This window comes from Podarcis melisellensis (assembly GCF_964234715.1).
Source record: "Podarcis melisellensis genome assembly, chromosome: 13".
NCBI classification, from domain to species: Eukaryota; Metazoa; Chordata; class Lepidosauria; order Squamata; family Lacertidae; genus Podarcis; species Podarcis melisellensis.
This window is the reverse complement of record NC_138545.1, coordinates 14,144,578-14,165,946: the sequence shown is the minus strand read 5'-3', so window position 1 is coordinate 14,165,946 and position 21,369 is coordinate 14,144,578. Positions and strand designations below refer to the sequence as shown.

The 21,369-nt window shown below is 49.8% G+C and overlaps 1 protein-coding gene across 2 annotated transcripts; it reads right to left on the bottom strand.

Annotated features, from left to right (window-relative positions):
- Position 1: 1 nt before the first annotated feature.
- PARP2 (poly(ADP-ribose) polymerase 2) lies at positions 2-21,211 on the bottom strand. 2 transcript variants are annotated; one of them, XM_081883632.1, is made up of 19 exons: positions 21,055-21,211; positions 19,284-19,492; positions 18,580-18,701; positions 17,080-17,292; positions 15,700-15,831; positions 15,277-15,347; positions 14,158-14,208; positions 13,487-13,583; positions 12,541-12,616; positions 12,340-12,442; positions 12,088-12,247; positions 11,326-11,464; positions 10,630-10,693; positions 9,966-10,100; positions 9,704-9,837; positions 8,909-9,008; positions 8,708-8,806; positions 1,647-1,771; positions 2-1,275 (listed from the first exon to the last, which is right to left on the bottom strand). In XM_081883632.1, the coding sequence occupies exons 2-19, from the start codon at positions 19,433-19,435 to the stop codon at positions 1,116-1,118; spliced, it is 2,133 nt and encodes a 710-aa protein (XP_081739758.1). In that variant the 5' UTR covers positions 19,436-19,492; positions 21,055-21,211; the 3' UTR covers positions 2-1,115. The 2 variants fall into 2 exon arrangements, with proteins under 2 accessions (XP_081739758.1, XP_081739759.1); XM_081883633.1 differs by lacking the exon at positions 21,055-21,211 and adding an exon at positions 20,555-20,804.
- Between the last annotated feature and the right edge of the window lie 158 nt (positions 21,212-21,369).

Below are 21,369 nucleotides of genomic sequence, written 5' to 3'. Positions count from 1 at the left end.
CTTCTGTATAGTGTTTTTATTTTGCTAGTGTGCCTTTCCTTATTTTACAAGTCAATTAAGAAATAAAATGAAGCAATGTCAATCATTTTTGTGTTCCTTTGTGCTAAAGAACCTGTACTTAGTAAACAGTGAGAAGCAGCAGGGCTGGGAAATGGCAACGAGGGCTGGCGCTGCGCTTTGAAGCCCGGATATTGGGCCTTCAAGGCGCAGCATAGGGGCATCTTTGAAAGTCCCTGTGATTTGTGGCAAGACTTCAGAAGCTCCTTTTGGCTTGGCCAGGTCACCTTTTTTACTTGTCCCCCTGTGACATCCTATGCAGTTGATAAAAGGGTTTGTGTGACCAAAATTGCCTTTTGGGTAATAAGAGAGACCTCCTGGACTGAAAATCTGCTTTAAGGCATGGAATAGGGAAGCTTTCTGAGACAAGAGGGCCCCCATTCTTTCATTGCATGCCTACCTGGGAGGAAGAGAACATGCCAGTAGAGACTGAGACCACCGCTCCACAACCAGTCTCTCACACCTTTCTTCACTATTGAAGAAGGGGGAAGGGACATATAGCAAGAAGGGGAGTCCTGTACCCCCCTGACACTCAGCAAAGGAGGCACCTGTGCCTTTGCAACCCACTGTTTCAAGGTCCTTGAGGCATCACCTTCCTTCACCCTCTGTCTTGCTTCAAGGTGATTCCAGAGCACATTCCAAGCATCCAAAAAGGCGTGTTACTACTGACCGATCTGCAGAAACAGCAGTTGTGGGCTTAGAAGGGTGAGGAAATGGGTGACGCACCTTAAACCCAAGGGTGGGAAGGGCTTTTGAAACGACTTGAGAAAGGCTTTGCAGGCCTACAGCCCACTGCTGCTCCAAGGCCTTAGTTGTTCCACAGTCTTCCTAACACAACACCATAGCCTGTTTTCTACAAAAGGGGTGCCTTCGTCAACTCCCTTAACAAGGCCAGTGTATTAAATCAAGTTTTAATCAACTGCACTCTAGGAATAAAATTCTATGGAAGGAGGTCAAGTTCTTAAGTCTCTCAGCTTGAAGGCACTTGAGACGTCAGCTTGGGAAAAAACGAGGCCTGTGGTTTTTCTGCTGCCGTCCTCTGCGTCGCCTGCTGAACTTCACCAGAGCTGGGTGAAATTGAAGCGCACCTTGAGGAGATACTTCATGCGCACCTGCCGTGGGTCATAGACAATGAACTCGTTGTAGTTCAGGGTGTAGCCGTTGGGGTTCACCACCCCGGTTTCTGCAGCAGGGCCCAGGGGGACCAGAGCCCCATGGCTGCCAGGGAAGGAAAAAGAGAACACAGTGTTTAGAAATTCATGTTGCACACAAGCACCCATGTTCCTTGCCTGCGCCAGGAGTTTTTTTAATCAGAGATCTTGTTACAGGTAGGTAGCCGTGTTGGTCTGCCGTAGTCGAAACAAAATTAAAAAATTCCTTCCGGTAGCACCTTAGAGACCAACTAAGTTTGTTATTGGTATGAACTTTCATGTGCAAACTTAGTTGGTCTCTAAGGTGCTACCGGAAGGAATCTTTTTATTTATTCAGAGATGTATGGAAACGCCCTGGTCCACAAATCTCTCTGTTGCCTTAAGGACAGCCTTTGAATTTTCAGCCAGATAGGCTTCCTCCACCCAGCCCAAACTCACAGTGTCGTGCTGTTGGCCGGGGCCGGCGCCATCTTGCCAAGCCCTTTGGTGCAATGTTTGCTGGTCAGCAGTTTCTCCGCTTCAGGGTTTGCCTCCAACAGTTCGTTGCATTCACCCAGAGCTACCTGCGGAGGCGGGAGAGCAGAACTTCATCCCCAGCTCATGCATACATCACTTCAATATTTAAAACACTGTAGCTGAACTCCTGTAAATGGCCTCTAATTTGAGAAGCGATCAGAAGGAGGAGGAATATGTGGCGGTGATGGGTTCTGGGGATACTGGTTTTAAAAGATTGAGCCCCAGGTCTGGCCCAGGCACACCTCCCCCTTTCCCTTGCGCTTTTTAAAAGTTATTTTAACATTTTGTTTGGTGTTTTTTTAATGTAATATGTCCAGTTGTCCTGTAAGCAATGTATGGGGTAGTGCCATCTCAGCTCACTGCCATCTTAACTGCACAGAGGCACTTGTTTTAATATTACGGTAGTTATCAATTCTTGCATTTGGATCCCAAAGAGCTCAGAGTGGGGGACAGTGTTCTCCCCCATCTCACTTACAACCCTGTGAGGTAGGTTAGGCCGAGAGGCAGTGACTTGGTCCAAGTGAGGATTTGAACCCTGGTCTCTCCCAGGTCCTAGTCAGATGCTCTAACCACTATGGCTAATTTGTACTGAACCAGCAGTTCTTGCCAGTAAGCTAAAGGCTAGTCAGAGGGTTCAATCCATCCCCCGTCTACAGAGCCCATAACACCCCACTGTCACTCCTCAACTCAGGAACAAGTCCTGCCAGCCAAAGTCTCTCTTCCCTTCTGAAAGTCAGCCTAAACTGGGCCTATACTCTGCAAATTTGAATCACGGGGCTGCCCCACCCTGAGTCCTTTATGTACTTATTTACACTCCAGGAAAGGCTAGAGCTGGGGCAAGCAGTTATTTTGGACTACAGTCCCCTTCTGTGATGGGACGATGAGCTGCTTGTGCGTAAAATGCAAGTCCCTCAGAGTTTGATCAGGCTTTCAAACCTCTGCCTGTGACGGAGCCCCTCCAGCATGGCTGCGTCAATCACTAGTAGAATCCGAAAGTGGCTGCTTTCGGAAACGTTTCCAACATAAAAGCTCCTTAACGGAAACACGTCGTCTGGCCTCTCGGCGTGACAGTTTCCGTCGAGGTGTGGGTGTCCCTATAGGAGGTCCTGAGACCTCCCCACTGGTTTCGCTTGAAGCGTCTCTGAGCCATCCCTCCGACTCACTTTCCCTTGGAGTTCTTGCTCGCCCTCTACTGGTTCCCTCTTCCGCTGCTACTGCTCTCTCACCCTCAGTGAGCCTTTGCGCCTCCGGCGCTTTAGATGTCAGTTCCCTGACATCCACCTCCCCTCCAGGGCCCCCTTCACCCCCTCCCGTCTCCTCTCCTACTGGCGGTGAGGAGGTAAAACCCTTGAAAGAACCTCCCTCATCTTCCGACGTCGCGAACACTTCCTTCCACTTGTTGCTGTTCCTACTCTCTAGGTACTCTTCGTCATCAGAGTCCACTCCCTCTTCCAACTCCGACTCCGCGAACCCTTCCATTTCCTCTTCCTCATCGGTGGTGCCGAAATACTCCCTCCTAAACCTTGCTATCGGCTGAGGTTTCCTCGGGAACCTTTGATGGAACGTTTCTGTTAAAACCTCGTCATTGACTTCCTGCGCACTTACCCAGGTGTTTTCTGACTCCGGTTCCCCTTCCCACGCCACTAAATACTCCACCTGATTTCCCTTCCACCTGGAATCGAGGATTTCCGCTACATGGTTGCGGCGTTCCCTCTCTTCCAAGGCTGGTCCCCTGACGTGCTCCCCTTCACCTCCTCCCCTGTATGGTGACAGTAACGACCTGTGGAACACTGGGTGCAATTTCATGTGATTGGGTAATCGGAGTTTGAAAGCTACCGGGTTGACCTGCTGAATCACCTCAAAGGGTCCCAATCTTCTGGGCCTCAGTTTCTTACAACCCCCTTTGAACGGCAACCCTTGGGTTGACAACCACACTTGATCCCCCACCCTTATGGTTTCACCTTCCCTTCTGTTCTTGTCTGCCTGCTTCTTATATTGTGCCTTAGCCCTTTCTAAGTTGAGCTGGAGCTGCTGATGGATGGCTTCCATCTCTTCTACAAAATGTTCAGCCGCTGGGACGCTCCATCTCTCCCCTCCTTCCCCTGGAAATGCCCTGGGGTGACACCCGTAATTAGCCAAAAAGGGACTCATCCCTGTGGACACATTCTCCGCATTATTGTAGGCAAATTCTGCCAACGCCAACTTTTCGACCCAATCGTTCTCTCTGTCATTGACATAACACCTAAGATATTGTTGAAGAATGCCATTTGCCCTTTCCGCCTGCCCGTTGGTTTCAGGGTGCCGGGCAGTTGAAAAATTGACTTCCACGTGTAACAAGCTCATGAGCTTCCTCCAGAACCTGGAAGTAAATTGTTTGCCTCGATCTGAGATCACCCTCGAGGGAGCCCCGTGCAACCTAAAGATATGTTCCACAAACAACTTCGCCGTTTCTTCCGCTGTGACTGCATGTGAGCATGCTACAAAGTGGCACATCTTAGTTAACAGGTCTACTACTACCATGATGGCTGTTTTCCCCTTGGACCTTGGCAGATCCGTCATAAAATCTATTGATATCGCTTCCCAAGGCCGTTCTGGTGTGGGTAAAGGTTCTAATAACCCTGCCGGCGCCCTTCTTTCCCCTTTGGCTCGCTGACATTGGTCACACCCTCTTACATACTCCCTTACATCTTCCCTCACCTTAGGCCACCAAAATTCCCTGGTAACCAACCACATGGTCTTGTGTTGCCCAAAATGTCCCGCCGTGGGGCTATCATGCAACTGCTTGAGTACTCTCCCCCTCAATTCACCTTCGGGTATATACAGTGCCCCTTTGTAATACAATGCCCCATTTCTTTCCTCAAAACCTCCGGGGCTCTCGCCCTCCCCCCTGAGACCTCTGAGCTTATCCTGGGCATATTCATCATTTTCCGTTTCCTCCACCAGTTCTCGTTGCCCCACCATCGCCGCCCCACACACCCAGCGGTCCTCCGGGATGACATGTCTCTCTTCGATCACCCCCTCCCCTTCCCAATATTCTGGTTTGCGTGAGAGCGCGTCCGCCCTGACGTTTTCTGGGCCTGGCACATAACAAATCTCAAAGTTAAATTTGGAGAATTCCTGTGCCTATCTCACTTGTCGTTGGTTGAGCACTCGAGCTGTTCTCCAATACTCTAAATTTTTGTGGTCGGTGCACACTTGCACCTTGTGTTGTGCCCCAATTAATAAATGTCTCCACCTCCGGAATGCTTCGTGAATGGCAAGTAGTTCCCTGTCATACACCGTGTAATTCCTCTCGGACTTATTCAGCTTCCGCGAGAAGAAGGCACACGGTCTCCACTCCGACGCACTCCTCCCCGGTTGAAGAAGGACCGCCCCTACCGCCCGGTCGGATGCATCTGTTTCCACTCTCATGGGTTTTCGTAAATCCACATGCAGAAGTTGTTCTTCCGAGGCGAAAGCCCTTTTCAGTTCTTCAAAGGCTCGATCCGCCTCTGCCGTCCAAACAAATTTCTTCTTGCTGCTGAGACAGTCGGTGATGGGCGCCGTCAAGTGGGCAAAGTTCTTGATGAACTTCCGATAAAAGTTCCCAAATCCCAAGAATCTTTGCACGTCCTTCTTGGTCTTCGGTGTCTTCCATTCCAGTACCGCTTGGACCTTGCCTGGATCCATGGCCAATCCCTTGTCTGACAAGCGGTACCCCAGGAATTCCACCTCCTTGGTATGAAACTGGCACTTCTCCAGTTTCACCCACAGCTGGTTGGCTTGCAGCCTGCCCAACACTTCTCGAACGTCCCTCACATGCTGTTCCTCATTTTCCGAATACACCAACACGTCGTCTAAAAAGGCCACACAATTCTTGTAGAGCAAAGGTCCCAGAACGTGGTTTATAAAAGCTTGAAAACACGCGGAGCCCCCTTGTAGACCGAAGGGCATAACGAGGTATTCAAAGGCTCCCAACGGGGTAAACATGGTGGTCTTCCATTCATCTCCCTTCCTTATGCGTATCAGATTGTACGCCCCCCGCAGGTCCAGTTTTGTAAAAATCTTTCCCTTCCTTACTCTGGTCAAAATGTCATCAATTCGGGGCATAGGGAAAGCCAGGGGCTCCGACACTGCATTGAGGGCCCTGAAGTCACACACCAGTCTCGGTTTGTCTGTGTTCTTTTTGTCCACAAAGAACACTGGGCTGCCCCCCACCGCTCGGGACTCTCTGATGAAACCTCGCTTCAAGTTTTTGTCAATGAACTCCCTCAGCTCCTGCATCTCCCTGTCTGACATGGCGTACAGCTTGCCTACTGGGAGTTGGGCCCCTGGGAGTAGGTTGATTTGACAGTCAAAGGGTCTATGCGGTGGCAGTTTGTCTGCTTCCCTTTCGCTGAATACGTTGCTCAGATCTGCGTATTGCGGGGGCACCTTCCCTTTGTCCATCACTTCCATCCCCGCTAGGGTGACTCTGTCTCCTCCCGAAACCTTCCCCTCCTTGCAGTGTTCTAGGCAATGCGCTGACCCAAAGGAGACCACCCTCTGATGCCAGCCCACTAGCGGATCGTGTAGCGCCAGCCAGCTCATCCCCAAAATGATGGGCGCTCCTCCCAGGATGGCCACATTAAACGCTATCTGTTCGGTGTGCCTTGCCACTCTCATTATCATCGGGACAGTCTGTTGGCTAACTTCTCCCCCCAACAGCTCTCTGCCGTCAATCGTAGTCACCTGCAAGGGGTTACTTAAAGGGATAGTCTGTATCTGGTGCTCAGCTGCAAACTCCTTACTCATGAAATTACAGGAGCTGCCTGAATCCAAAAGCGCCTTGACCTTTAGTGGGTGTCCGTTTGGCAGTTCTAGTAACACCTCTATCACTAAAGCGGGTCTGGGGGGTTCTGGCATGGGCACTTTCATTGCTCTTTGGCCTGGCTGCTGTGCCCCAACGGTGGCAGCCAGGCGTTGGCTTTTACTTGCTCCTTGCCTTCCTCTTCCTTTCCCCCAACAGCTCCTGCCATCCCTTGCCATTCCTTTCTTTGTGGGCAAACTCTGGCAAAGTGCCCTGGCTGTTGGCAGAGATAACATCTCTTGGCGCTCTTTCCCTCCTTTTTCCGCCCTTCACTGGGATTTGAAACTGCGCGCGCCCGCGCTGTTCCAACTTCCATCGGCTCTGCCGGCGGGAAAGGTGGCTCTGGAATGTCTGGAATGCGGAACTCCCTCCAACGGTCTCCTTTCCCTTCCCGCTTTTCCATAGCCCTCGCCTCCTGGCGCGCTCCTATGGCCAGCGCAGATTTGGTTAACTGGTCCATAGACTCCGCCCTGGGGCCCCGGGAAAGCTCATCTTTGACGGTTGAAGAAAGCCCCTCTTCGAAAAGCATTTGGATGGGCTCCGCCGATAGGTCCCACCCCAATTTGTGAATCAACATGGTAAATTCAGTCCAGTACTCACGGACAGATCTGCTTCCTTGCTGGCAAGCCATTAACTGCCTTCGCACCACCCCCTGCTCAATATCGCTGGAAAACATCAGGTCCATGGCACGAAAAAACTTCCTCGTGTCCTTTAAGATCTCATTATTCGCTGCCATCAGGGGTCTAACCCAATCTTTCGCCCCGGATTCGAGATGGCCAATCACATACGCCACTCGCGATTCCTCATCGGGGAAGTCATCAAACTGCAAGTTTAGAGCGTATTGCATCTCTGTTCTAAAGGCATGATAGTTCCTGGGATCCCCCCCGAATTTCTGCACCAATCCTGGCACCTTTCTGGCGAGCGGGGTGGTTTTCTCCTTTCCCTTTTCTGCATCCTGAGCCCTCCTCTCCTCAAGCCTCGCCGTTTGCAGCGCCAACTGGATCTCCAACGCCCTGTACCTTTCTTCCAGGCTTGGACCTCCTCCAGCTGCTCCTGCTTCCCCGGTTCCGGCTGGATTGCTCATGATGCTTCTCCCTGCACAAGCTGGCTTTCGGAGACTTTCGGATTGCTGTGATGGGACGATGAGCTGCTTGTGCGTAAAATGCAAGTCCCTCAGAGTTTGATCAGGCTTTCAAACCTCTGCCTGTGACGGAGCCCCTCCAGCATGGCTGCGTCAATCACTAGTAGAATCCGAAAGTGGCTGCTTTCGGAAACGTTTCCAACATAAAAGCTCCTTAACGGAAACACGTCGTCTGGCCTCTCGGCGTGACAGTTTCCGTCGAGGTGTGGGTGTCCCTATAGGAGGTCCTGAGACCTCCCCACTGGTTTCGCTTGAAGCGTCTCTGAGCCATCCCTCCGACTCACTTTCCCTTGGAGTTCTTGCTCGCCCTCTACTGGTTCCCTCTTCCGCTGCTACTGCTCTCTCACCCTCAGTGAGCCTTTGCGCCTCCGGCGCTTTAGATGTCAGTTCCCTGACACCTTCATTCCCCTTTTTTCTTTTGATATATTTTTATTAATTTTTACATAAAGTTTCCAAAAAACATACAACATATTTTCTTATCTTATACAATGTTTTGGACTTCCACCCACCACATCTGAAGATTTTTCAGTCTTTATCACTTAATCTGCATTTCATTAGTTTTACTATTACTTTTAATAGTCCTTCATTAATAATTCTCTTCATGCTTTTCTCTGCAATATTTCGCATAGACCTCCCTACAAAACTTTTTGCAGTCCTACTAGCGTAATGTGCTGATTGTTTTTCAAATAATTCACATATTTACTCCAGTCCTCTGAGAATCTCTGATCCTGCAGGTTTCGATTCTTTCCTGTCATTTTATCTAATTCTGCATAGTCCGTTAATTTCGTCTGCCCTTTTTTTGTGTGCATATAAATTGTGATTTTTTTTATTACTTAGTTTTAAAACACCTCTAAGCAGTGCACACACAAAAAAACTGTAAAGAAACAAAAGACAACTTAAAATGAAATATTACAAAAACACAGTTACATATAAAACCCGTAGCTGATGGGACTTGTAGTCTACATGTGCAGGCGCTCTTTGCCCCCTCCCCCCAAAATGGGATGCAGATCTCACCTCCGACAGCAACAACAGGCCGACGTCTTTCTCACGGGTGGCAAAGCAGTAGTTGGCACTCTTGGAGGACATGTCAGCAAAGTAGATCCCTTTCCCAAACTTGAAGGGAGTGAAAGGAAGGTCAGTAAGTCAGCCCTGCCGTGAGGTGAGCCAGGAGCAACAGGCCAAGAGCTCAGCAGAGGACAAAGTGGGGAGACTCACCATGTAGCCAGTGACGGGGGCTTCCGGGGGGGCCACCCGCAACCCGTGACTCAATATCCCTGCCCAGTTTCCCAGGCGCGATCCGTGCCACAGCAGTGTCCTGAGAAAGGGGAAGAAGCCCAGAAGAGAATCACAATGGGGATCTCTAGGCTGAGAGCCAGCATGGTGTCTCAATCTGTGGGTCCCCAGATGATGTTGGACTACAACTCCCATCATCCCTGAGCTCTGGCCTTGCTAGCTAGGGGTGATGGGAGTTGTAGTTCAACAACATCTGGGGACCCACAGGTTGAGAAAGTCTGGATTAGAGGTTACAGTGCTGGGCTAGGATTTCTGGGGGTTGGACTAGATGAGCCTTGGGGGTCCCCTTCCAACTCTACAATTCAAGAATGATATGACTCATGAGAGCCAGGTTCGAATCCCCACTCGAGTCACGAAACCCACTGCAAGACCTTGGGCCAGTTGCTCGCTCTCAGGCTAATGTACCTCGCAGGGTTGTTGTTGTTGTTGTGAGAAGAGAATCATAGCACTGTAGAGTTCAAAAGGACCCTGAGGGCCATCTAAGTCCAGCCCCCTGCAATGCAGGAATACGCAGCTGTCCCATACGGGGATCAAACCTGCAGCCTTCGGGTTAGCAACACCATGCTCTAACCGACTGAGCTATCCAGGATGGGTATGTAGGCCACACTTTTGAGCTACTTGGATGAAAGGTGGCCTATATAAATGCAATAAATAAATAAAAACAGGCTCAAGTGGGGTGTCTCTCTCCTCGCCCCCCACCCCGCTCCTTCCACTTACCGGTTGGGGAGGTCGGAGCGGAAGGTCGAGTCTGGATCGGAGCCCTCCTTGTTCAGCACAAAGGCCTCCAGCAGCGTCATGGTGTAATCTTGGTGGGTGGGAGCATGAGTGGACAACAGGTAGCGCTCTAAGACCTGAGAAGGAGTAGGGAACTATCAGAGGAGAAGCAACAACTCCCCAAATATTTTTATTTTTTTAAAGCATGGGCAGAGTTTTCCTGGGAATTCTCCCCCCCCCGGCCCAGTCCCCTTCCCCCACATACTGGGAAGTCAGGGCTATCCCTCTCCAAAGGTTGAATCTCACAGCTGAGGCCGCGATAGTTCCGGTCCAGCGGGTGCTCCTTGTCCAGCTGCTCTGACCGCACCAGTTTAATGGCAGCACGGATCTCGCCAAGAGCCTTGAGGGGCAAAAGGAAAGCAGGCGGGAGTGGCAGGAGCGTTTTCACAGGACAGCAGGACCACCAGCACTACCTAAATTGATCCATCCATGGTGGGCATCTTCTGTCCGTTTGATTGATTGATTGATTGATTGGGATAGTCTCAACCAGTTCCTTCTCCCACCCACCCCCCATCTGGAATGAGGGGAGTTAAGAGGCTTGAGGCCCAGTCACTCATTGCTCCAAATTTGCATGGGGCGGAAATTCAATTTCCTTTAAAAAGATATATTTACAATTTTGTTGAGATTATTAGTAAAGTAAATAAGAATGAAGAATAAAGAAAGAATATGTTATGTCATAGCCTTAATTATATCTTATGGGTTATTTTGTTATTGCGGTTCTTCCTTGCATATATATATATATATATATATATATATATATATATATATATATATAAAATGAAATTCCCTTTCCTAGCATGATCTTGGCCAGATACTTGGGGAATCCCATTCATTCCCCCCACTTCAGTTGCGCATTTGAGCGCTCTTACCTCCAGCAGCTGGGCCTTCTCCTGCAGCTCCTCTTCTGTGCTGATCAGTGGAGGAGTCCTCAGTCTGCAAAAGGGGATCGGGGTGGGGGCACAGACTTTAGGAAAGGTTGCAGAAACGAAGGGGAGGGGTATATACATGCATTGGGTTTTGCACTCCATAAACACTGTTCTGCACTTGCAAAGAATTGGTCCTTTCGTGTGGCAGCAACTGCTCTCTGCAACTCCCCAGTTATGAAATATTAGGCAGGTACCTTCACGGTTGATGTTTTCAACAGCTGCTACGAACCTTGTTAAGGAATGCCTATCCACGCTGGGAATTTTACCATATATACTTGGTTTAAAACTGTTGAGTTTATCTATATTTTGGGACACCTTATTCTAGTTTCTAATGCTTGATTTGATCAATATTTTCTTATGTGCCTATGTAAAGCACGCAGAAGATTGTTGTTGTTGACAACATAAAAAGAGCCTGGTGGATGAGGCAATTGTTCCTTCTGCATCCACATCGTGGCAGAAAGGTGTGGGGGAGGCATATATTGCATGATCACGAATGACTTGGAAAGGGGGCTGAGAAGCACCAAATATTTGTGCACAGTGCTGTATGGAATTTTGAGTATAGAGAGACAACAGAGTCCCATCCCTGAGCCACTGGGAGCCCAAGGTAAGGAGGGTTGCCCCTGACCCGGCAGCACTAACCCGAAATCATGGGGAATCCGCGTGTAGAATTCATTGCAGGCCTCCACCAGGGCACGGCCGGTCTGCTTCCGCTTGAGACACGCCTCTACCTTTTGCAGCGATTGGTACCCTGCGCTGATCTGTTCAGCCGTCAGCTTTCCTGGAGGGGACATGGGAGAGAGAGGAACTCAGCCCAAGGTATTTCTGTCTGCCCCCCAAAAGTTACTGGGCTTTATGCCTTAACTTGCCCAGGCATGCAGCCCATTTGAAATGAAATGGAAAGCAACAATTCTCCCAATGGTGTAGAGCAGTGGAATTAAAACAACAACTACTAGGGGCTCCCACCCCTGCGCATCCCACTCACCTACATGACCCCCCCCTTGCCTAAACCACAACTATTCACCCCTCCCTTTACACTTTGCTGCCGCCGCTATTGTAGGGGAAGGAGAAAGAAAGGGCCAAAGTCTACTGGCAGCCATGAGAACTGTAGCGTGACGACATCCTTAGGGTTTTATTATATAGTATGAGACATTTGCTTCCAGGTTTCACTCCAAACGTAAGAACACAAGAAGAGCCTGCTGGATCAGGCCAATGGCCCATCCAGTACCCAGTAGTCAACCAGATGCCTGTGGGAAACTCACAAGCTGGATTCGAGCATGAGAACACTCTCCCCTCTTGTGGTTTCCGGATTTCTGTATTAAAAGATTTCCTCCTTGCCGCTCTTCTCTCTTTAGAGCTCCTGAACTAAGTTAGATATAAAAGTGACAAGTTAGGGCCACTTGCCTAGAGGAGCCTTCTTGGTGTCATACTTCATCTCCACCACCATTTCCTCCATGGTACGGATGCTGCAAATCAGCTCCACCAAGGCCTGAACTCGTGGGTCCAGCTGTGACACAGGCTTGGGGCACGAGGCTGTCTTCTGCGAGGCAGCTTTCTCCTCCTTCTGGAAAGAATGTAAAGCAAAAGATTATGAGGCAGAGCATCCTTCAGCCACAAGACCTCCCCTCCCTGCTCTTTCCCTCCCTGAAGTCTCACTGCATCATTGGCTTCATAGTCCAGGTGGAGAATATCATATTTGCCAGGAACCTTCTGGAAGCTGCAACGCTTGGTCCACTCATTCTTGGTTTTGTCCAAAAACCTAAAAGAGGTAGAGGAAAGAAGACGCGAGACCAGTTCAAGGAGGGCAGGCATTGGATGGGATGGGGGAATACCTCCAAAATTCCCAATGTGACTCACTTTTTGGTGAAGATGTCTTTGGCTTTAGCTAAATCTCCAGCACAACTCACAAGCGAGTGCTGACCCGGCTTGCCAACTGAGAAGGAAAGAGACAAAGAGAGAATGGGGGAAGGCTAAGAAAAAAACACCATTATAGAGTGTGGGACAGTGGAAGAGACGACGTGTTGCTTTCTGGAGCTGTGAAGGAAGTCCAAGAGTCGTGGCTCCAAAGGATGGTTTCTACAGAGCCACAACCACACACTTTGGAATGGGGGAAGCAGATAAGAACTGCTTGGCTATACGGGGCCAATCCAATGCTCTGTCTCCGACAGTGGTCAACCAGATTGCTGGGGCAAAGCTCACAAACAAGACTTGAAAGTGAGATTTCCCATCTTGTTGCAAGCCATCATGAGCAACCAGAGGTTCAACTTTGAGCACACCCTTTGAAATCAATGCAAGTAAGAAAGCCATGTCTATTGATTTCCATGGGGCTACTCTGAGTATAGGGACGCGGGTGCCGCTGTGGGTTAAACCACAGAGCCTAGGGCTTGCTGATCAGAAGGTCGGTGGTTCGAATCCCCGTGACGGGGTGAGCTCCCATTGCTTGGTCCCAGCTCCTGCCAACCTAGCAGTTCAAAAGCACATCAAAGTGCAAGTAGATAAATAGGTACCGCTCTGGTGGGAAGGTAAACGACATTTCCGTGTGCTGCTCTGGTTCGCCAGAAGCGGCTTAGTCATGCTGGCCACATGAGCCGGAAGCTATACGCCGGCTCCCTCGGCCAATAAAGCGAGATGAGCGCCGCAACCGCAGAGTCGGTCACGACTGGACTGAGTGGTCAGGGGCCCCTTTACCTTTACCTACTCTTAATATGACTAACTTTGGATACAACTCCAAATGTTATACAGCCTCTAGGGGCTCCATCCTCAGCGACTGTGTCATACGATCGCCCCCACGTTCCCGACTCACCACGCCCCCAACGCATCCAGACGCTGTAGTTCCGGGCTCTGTCATCCTCCAACAACTGGATTAGGTAGTATTTGTTGTTGTTGAACTGGAGGTTTGTCTGGGAGGAACCAAGGAGAAGGAAGACGGTGAGAGCAGATCAGTGGCAGCAGCACCACATTTATTGAATACCCCTCCCTGGAAAAGTTCATCTGGTGCATATGTTATAGTCATGCCTAGCCCTGACCTGCTACAGGGTCCTTGGAGGATAAAGCAGATACTCCACAGATTGAGGAACTTGAGGAGCAAGCAGGGTCCCCTAGAACCACAGTTGGGAATCTGCTGAAGAACACTTGCGGCTGTCAGAGGAAGAGGTGAAGCCACTTCCTGATCTCAAATAACTCCAGAGCCCCCAAAGCTCCGGATCTGGGCTGTTGTGCAATTTGAGAAAAGTGTCTCCTCGTGAGCAAGTGATGCCCTCCCTCCCCAAGCAAAGTATATATACCTCCCCTCCCCGCAACTGTTTAATCTTCACACCAACCCTGCAATGGTAGGTTAGGCAGAGAGACTGGCTCAAGGTTTATGGGATTTGAACACGAGTCTCCCCGTTTGCTTCCATCACCCTGTGCTATACAGGCATCAAGTTTAACGATCCATTAAAATACAGGCGAAAAGTAGCCTACAAGCCCACTCACCTGATTCAACATCACATCGTAAACGTCGTCTCCCTCACAATAAACATGGGCCTTGTTTGGGAAGGAAGAGCAGCAGAAAAGAGAGAAGAAAAAAGATGGTTATTTTCAGAGTGAAATGATTAGAAAATAGCGTAAGGAGGGGTGGCTAACCTTTAAAAAAAAAAAATTAGCCCAGCGGCATCGAGTTACCGAGCTAGATTGACCAGCCAACTGTTGTGGCCCAACATGCCTGTTCTTAAGTCCTTGGTAAACTTTGACTTCAGAATGGAGGTACTTGTCGTCATCCCCCACCACTGACCTTGTTGTTGGGCTCCAACTGTCAACAGCCCTGGGGCAATATGTGGGAATTTGTAGACTGGAACATCTGAAAGGCCATAAGGAAGGCCCATCCCTGTTACTCAAAGAGTAGTACAATACAGTAGTATCTTGGTTCTCATACATCTTGGAACCCGAACACTGGAAACCCAGAAGTAAGTGTTCTAGTTTGCGAACTTTTTCCAGAAGCTCAACCTGCTCTGTTTGAGTGCCACGCTTCTGTTTTGAGTGTTACACTAAGGTCTGTCTGTTTTTGCTATTTATTTTGCCTTTTGGTGGCTCTTTTTGGTTTGTTATTCTGACTGTGTAGTACCCAGTTCAGCTACACAGGTTGTACAATGACAATAAAGGTATTATTAATTATTATTATTATTATTATTATTATTATTATTATTATTAATTGCGTGACTGCAGTATATTGTTTATTGCTTTCAATTTAGGGTCTTGTTAGTAAAATTCATGTTAAACTGCTGTTTTAGGGGTTGTTTTTAAAAATCTGGAACGGATTAATCCATTTTGCAGTACTTTCTAAGGGAAAGTGTCCCTTGGTTTTAGAACGCTTTGGTTTTGGAACAGAGTTTGAGAACCAAGCTACAGCTGTAAATTAAAAACCACCTCCCTTCTGTTTTTGAACGTGCGTTTTACATGTTTTCAGTCAGGAGGGGCTGCTATTATGAGGCTTAGCCAAGGTGGTACTCGCCTCCCAATCCCTTCAGCCCCAGACTGACAGGCCGAAGGTCAGGAATGGTAGTCTCAGCAAACTAGAGGCCAACGGTTTTCCATTCATGCCAGTAGGTGCCTTACATTGCCCAGCTTGGCAGAGCATTCTGGATCCACGGGTGCTTTTCCCTTCACTATCAGCGTCCTCACGGCCTCTGCGGGGGGAAAGGAGGAGGTGGGTTGGAGCACAGATGTGCCGATTAAATTCACCCCATCCCTCACAAACTTGGCATCTACGACGCTACTAGCTAGCCTCTTAAGAACCTCGGCATTTCTTTAAAAATACACACGGTTCTAGTTCCTGAGAGCATTAATCCCGAGCTGCTTAAAAGCAGGCAGTACGTTCCGGCAATAAACACAGCCAGCAGCCTCCTGGGAGAGGTGCTTCAGTTCATGCTATAAATCACCACCTGCTTATATCCCCAAGGTCTGAGCTGCTAGGCTCAAGTTGTTGGGGGATTTGGCTGACAGGCCGATCCACTAAGACCTGTTCCATTTGGCTGTTACCCTTGTTATCTGCGTCTCCTTGAGATGCTGCGGTATCTCCTCCGCCCCGGGCCTTCTTAGCAGGAACGGGGCTTTCGGTCCCTGAGATGCTGTTGCTTGGCTGGGATCCTCCGTCCTCAGTCTCTGCAGCGTCTGAAAGAGAGAGAAAAGTCCAGAGTGGAGCAGGCCTGCTGGTTGCAGGTTCTGAAAAGTATAAAAGAGATTTTGGGAGGCTATGAACTAGTTCTACCTTGGCATAAATATATCCCCATCTATATATCTCCCAGGGATGCGGGTGGTGCTGTGGGTTAAACCACAGAGCCTAGGACTTGCTGATCAGAAGGCATTTTTATGAAGTTTCCAAAAATATTTCAAAACATTTATCATCATATACATTTTTAAACAAAGTTTCCTCTTGACTTCCCACCCCTCCTTTCCTCATTATTGATTTTTTAAACTTCTTTTTATTAGCTGTTTTATAACACATACCGTATTTTTCGCCCTATAGGGCACACTTTTCCCCCTCCAAAAATGAAGGGGAAATGTGTGTGCATCCTATGGGGCGAACGCAAGCTTTCGCTGAAGCCTGGAGAGTGAGAGGGGTCAGTGTGCACCGACCCCTCTCGCTCTCCAGGCTTCAGGAAGCTATCCGCACGCCTTGGGAGTTCCCACTGGGCTCCCAAGGCTTGCAGACAGCAGCCTGCAGCCCGAAACCCGGGGAGCGCAGCGGAGCGCGCCCCGGGCTTCGGGCAGCTCTCCGCAAGCCTGGGGAGCCCGGCGGGAGTTCCCGCTGGGCTCCCTAGGCTTGGGGATAGCAGCCTGTTCTGGGGGCTGGGGTCGGGGGAAGCTGGGCCTTGGAGGGGGAAATAATTTTTTCCCCTTTATTCCTCCCCCCCCCGAAAACTAGGTGCACCCTATGGGCCGGTGCGCCCTATAGGGCGAAAAATATGGTATATTGTTGTTGTCTAAACCCTGCTACCGTTAATTATTTCAGTAATCCATTGCTTATTTTTCAAATCCTGCCAGTGACTTCATATATGGGTGATAATTTGATGGATAATCCATCAGTTGTTTCCATTCTTCCTTAAACACTCTGTCAACATGTCCTCCTGATTTCACTGTTAATTTTGCCATTTCAGCCCCGCCTCCTCTCCGTTCTGCACCCGGGCAATGAAAAGGCATTATTGGAAGGGAATATTTTGGCCTGGCAAAAACATTCAAGGTGGGTGCAACGCAGGGCTGTGGCACAGGGAGATTCCTACGGGCATGCTAGCTAGGTCCACAGGCCTGAGATTCCCAACCTTTCTTGCTGGCCTTTCTTGCAACGCTGCTCTGAAGCCTCATTGAGGACTGGAAGAATGCAAAGTATTATCACCAACGTAAAACCCTACATCCTTGTACCTGACTCCCTGCGTTCCATCAGACGTTCAAACCCGGTCCGGCTGTTGGTCTGCACCATGCGACCTGTGTCCAGCTTGTAGCGTGTCCGCCCAACCATCACTTCCACTGTGGGTTCTCCATGGCCATTCCTGGCTGCCTGCAGGGCCAGGCAGGTGTCCACAGGGTAAGGAAGCCACTCACCTTCTTCATCTCCTTGCCAGCACCAAACAAAATCTGGACCAGCACAGTGGCAGGCAGAAAGCAGGAGGAGAGAAGATATCTTGGTCAAAACCTGGCAAAGCAAATCCTAAGGGACTAGAGGCATTTTCTAGCAATCCTTCAGTGGGGAGAAATGGGCAAATGAACATGTGCCCAGAGGAACCCCTGCCTTCAGGGCAAAGGGCACAAGAGGGGTGGTTTTGATGGTGCTGGACTCCAACTCCCATCAGCCCCAGGCAGCATGGTCAGGTATGATGAACATTGTAGTCCAACACGGTCTGGAGGGCCACATGTTCCCCATCCCTGTGCTAAGGGCCAAAACCTGCAGTAATGCCCCCACACTGCCCAATGAGGCTTTGCCACCCAACATGGGCTGCATTTAACCTGCTGACACGTCCCTGTCTGCACTGAGCAGCAAACCTGTCTCGCATTTGGAGTGTGACGCTGTAGGTGGTGCTGCAGCCAGGGAAAGCGCCATGAAAAGCACTTTGCATTTTATTCCAGGAACTCATGGTGGGATCCATGGAGGTTCCCAGGCTGTCTCTCATCCATGTGCCGACCAGACGGACCGACCTACTCAGCTTCCTCACAGCAGTTGCATCACTGCATGACTTCAGACCAGACCCCTGGAAGCTTTCAGTGTTTAAACTGTAAATGGACTTCATAGCAAACCCCTTTGAAGGCGTGTACTGTGGCCTTTCTGAAGTTTTGCCTGATGTCATAAGTGTTAGAATTCCAGCTCCATGATTGCAGTCATGGGATTGTTGTCTATCACATGACGGTGTATGTTTTGACTCCACAAAGTGGGAAGCGACGGAGACAGGATGTTTGTGTTACTGTGTTCCGTGAAGTGGGACTATTGTCCTTTGTTTTTTCTCTTTGCTGTCTGATGCTAGAGAGAGAGGGAGCCATGTTGCAGTGCTCTCTGTGTGTTTATATGTAAATAAAGTAGATTAGCCAAAATGCTGAGTTGCTGAGGTCTGTTACGCAAGATGCGAAGACTCTGCAGATCCCTAAGTGTGCAGATATCTGTTGGCATCGGTTGCTGTGATGTTTGGGCAGAAGAAAGCTTTTGAAGCTCCCGAACGATTGACCAGGATGGAGGGAACATGCCAGTCAGGCATGTGTCTCTGCCAAGGTCCTACTCGAGAGTAGGAATAGCTCCTGACAATAAGGACATCAGGCGACTGACAGGTGTGTGGCCTTGCTCATCTGTCAAAGTTGGCCCATGGGAAAGGAAAGAATCTTGGTCTACTGGCGGGATCCACTAAGAAAATGCAAGAAAATTAAAAGTTTGCTCACAGGAATCCTGATCCCGCACAGCTGCAGCCACACGCGATTCCAGCCCCGTCTGTTTGTTCCGTTGCAGCATCTTGCGCAGGTCCACACAGGACTCCCCAATGTCCGCAGAGAGCTTCTCGGCTCTGTAGGAAATGCAGAAGCCTCCAATGTCATCGCCCTGACTCAATTTGGCCTGCCTTCTCCATGTGTGGGGGTCAACAATGGGAGCACTAATGTGGTGAAGGGGCCTGGCTCAGAGGGAGAGCATCTGCTCCACATGCTGAGAGTCCAGGTTCGATTCCTGGCATCTCCAAATAGAGATTTTTTTGGGGGGGGGGTAGGGGGATCCTTTCTGCCAGTCAATGAAAACAACACTGACTTAGATGGACCAATGGTCTGGCTTGGTATAAGGGAACTTCCCAGGTGAGGAATGATGGGAGTTGTCATCCAGCATCCAGAGCAGCCTTTCTCAACCACCGCCCCCTCCCAAATGTTGTAGGACTACAACTCCCATCATCCCTAGCTACTGGTCAGGGGTTATGGGAGCTGTAGTCTAGCAGCATCTGCAGACCCAAGGTTGAGAAAGGTTGATCTGGAGTGCCACAATCCCCAGAATCTCCAAATAGGGTTGGGGACCCTCAACCCCTGGAGAGATGCTGCCAGCCAATGTCTAGGGACCCAGTGATCCGACTCCCAATATTAAGCAGCTTCCTGTGCCAACTCACCGGGCTGCCTGGCTTAGGATCTCGCTCTGCTCAGGCAAGAACTGCTGCCACCTGTTGCCAGGGGTCTCCCACTCCCAGCGCAGCTCCAACTCAGCCCCGGCAGTGCTGGGCTCCCCATTCTGGCGCCCGGGGGCCTTCCGCTTCCGTCTCATCCCTGCGGCGGCATCAGAGCATGCAAAGAAGGCTGAGTCGACACCTCACACAATCACCTAAACAAGGAAGCCGAAGTGTCACTGGGGATCATTGCAGATGACCTCTACAGCAAGAAGCTCAGTTGGTTAGCGTGTGGTGCTGATAGCACCAAGGTTGCAGGTTTGATCCCCATATGAGACAGTTGCATTGCAGGGGTTGGGACTAAGGTCCCTTCCAACTTTACAAGTCTATGATTCTTCAAGCACAGGCTTCAGAACTACATGCCTTACTATGGCAAATACTTACTAAGAGTTTTGTGGCACCTTATACAGGTATAGACCAAAAAAAATATTGCAACAGAAGCCACTGAGAGCCCACTTGGCCGTATGTGTGGAAAGTTGTAACATCACTTCCTGCTTGGGGGGGGGGGGCGTTCAGGCCGGGCACAGCCAATGGGGCTGTTCTGTCTGAGTGGGCACACCTTTGTGCCACGGACTGCCTTTCTGCCAAGGCTTACCAGGCAGGATGCAATTTTAAAATACTAAATCAAATGATGCAAAGTCCTCTCAGGTTGATGGCAGACTTAAGGAACCCTAGGGAAGCAGGGTGGGCTGCCCCAACAGATCTCTTAAGCCACTGGCATTTCTGTCAGGAGCCGGTGGTATTTACTCCCTGGCTGCACTGGGTCAGGCCCTCCTTCTGCCTTCCCTCAGACCTTTATGAAGCCACAACAGGGAAGTCTGTGGCTACTCCCCTCTCTCTGGGTCCCATTCCCACTCGGGAGAGGACAAGGAAGAGGAGAAGATTAGCAGAGGGGCCCTTCCTGGGCTTGGCAGATGCCCAACAAGGCTGGCACCCAATGCTGCTCATGTTTACAATTCCTGCACAGGAACAGGAATTGTAAACATGGTGGCCAAAAGGTACCGAAATGAAGCAAACACAGAAATGTCACCAGCCGTAACTCTTGCACATCACTGCCTTTATGGCCCCGATGTTCACAATTCTTATGTACAAGCACACACAAGCAAACCACTGCTGTTATGTTCACACGAGAAGGCGTTTCATGCACCCAATGAAAAAGCTCCTGCTGCAATCATCACGCTGGTCTTTCTGCCGGGTTTCACCTGTGCTTTACCTACCGAACTTCACCAACATTTATCTGGCCCAGGAGGACTGTTTCAAATCAACTGCGGTGAAATGCATTCGTCACATGCCCTCGAGACACCATTTCCGCCCCACTGTGATCCCGCAGATAGAAACCCGACTTCGGGGAAGTCCGGATTCCTCAGCCACCGCGGTGATGCCGACCCCCCAGCGTGACCAAACCTTGCTAATCGTAATAAAAACTAAAGATATGGTGATAATCAGTCAATCAACTGGTGTGTATTATTTCCCAGGACCCACCCCTGGCTCTTCTGGGGCTGAGCTCTTGATCTGAATTGCCCTGCCCGACCTGGCCTCTTAACCCCCTCCAGCCCACTTCCCTAATTCCTTGATCCTGAACATCTGAGCCTGCAAGCAAGCTGGTGATCTGCCTCCCGCTTCTTATTTATTTATTTTTTGAATCTACCGCTCTGTGCAATATTTTCCATCGATTTCCCTTCCTATTTTTATGCATTAACCCGCTTTTCCAACCAACCTGTTCCGCGTTGCCTTCTCTTTTTTTGCAGCTATTACGCGGCTGCAAACAGCGCCTTTTTCCTGCTCCCGGGGAACGTTCCACGGGCCAACCCCTTTTTATTTCATTTGCATACGTCTGTTTTGCATGCTACGCCTCCGGCGAATCGATAAAAAGCAACCTGCGCGCGCACGCGTAGGGGACCTCCAGCGTGTTTGACGCTTTTGCACCATTGAGGAGGCGGGGAAATGCAAATTTAGAAGCGTTGCATGATGGTCGCAGCTCACAGTTTAGCATTTCCCTCCCTGGTGTTTCCTTTATCTCACTATTATTATT

Bases quoted from the DNA above. Each gene is read 5' to 3' on its own strand.
- PARP2 (XM_081883632.1), bottom strand. From the start codon at position 19,435: ATGAGACGGAAGCGGAAGGCCCCCGGGCGCCAGAATGGGGAGCCCAGC. The intron at 11,465-12,087 runs GCAAGTGGCCCT...TGTCCCCTCCAG, and splicing joins CACCAAGAAGGCTCCTCTAG to GAAAGCTGACGGCTGAACAG. The intron at 10,694-11,325 runs GTTAGTGCTGCC...CCCCTTTTGCAG, and splicing joins CGGATTCCCCATGATTTCGG to ACTGAGGACTCCTCCACTGA.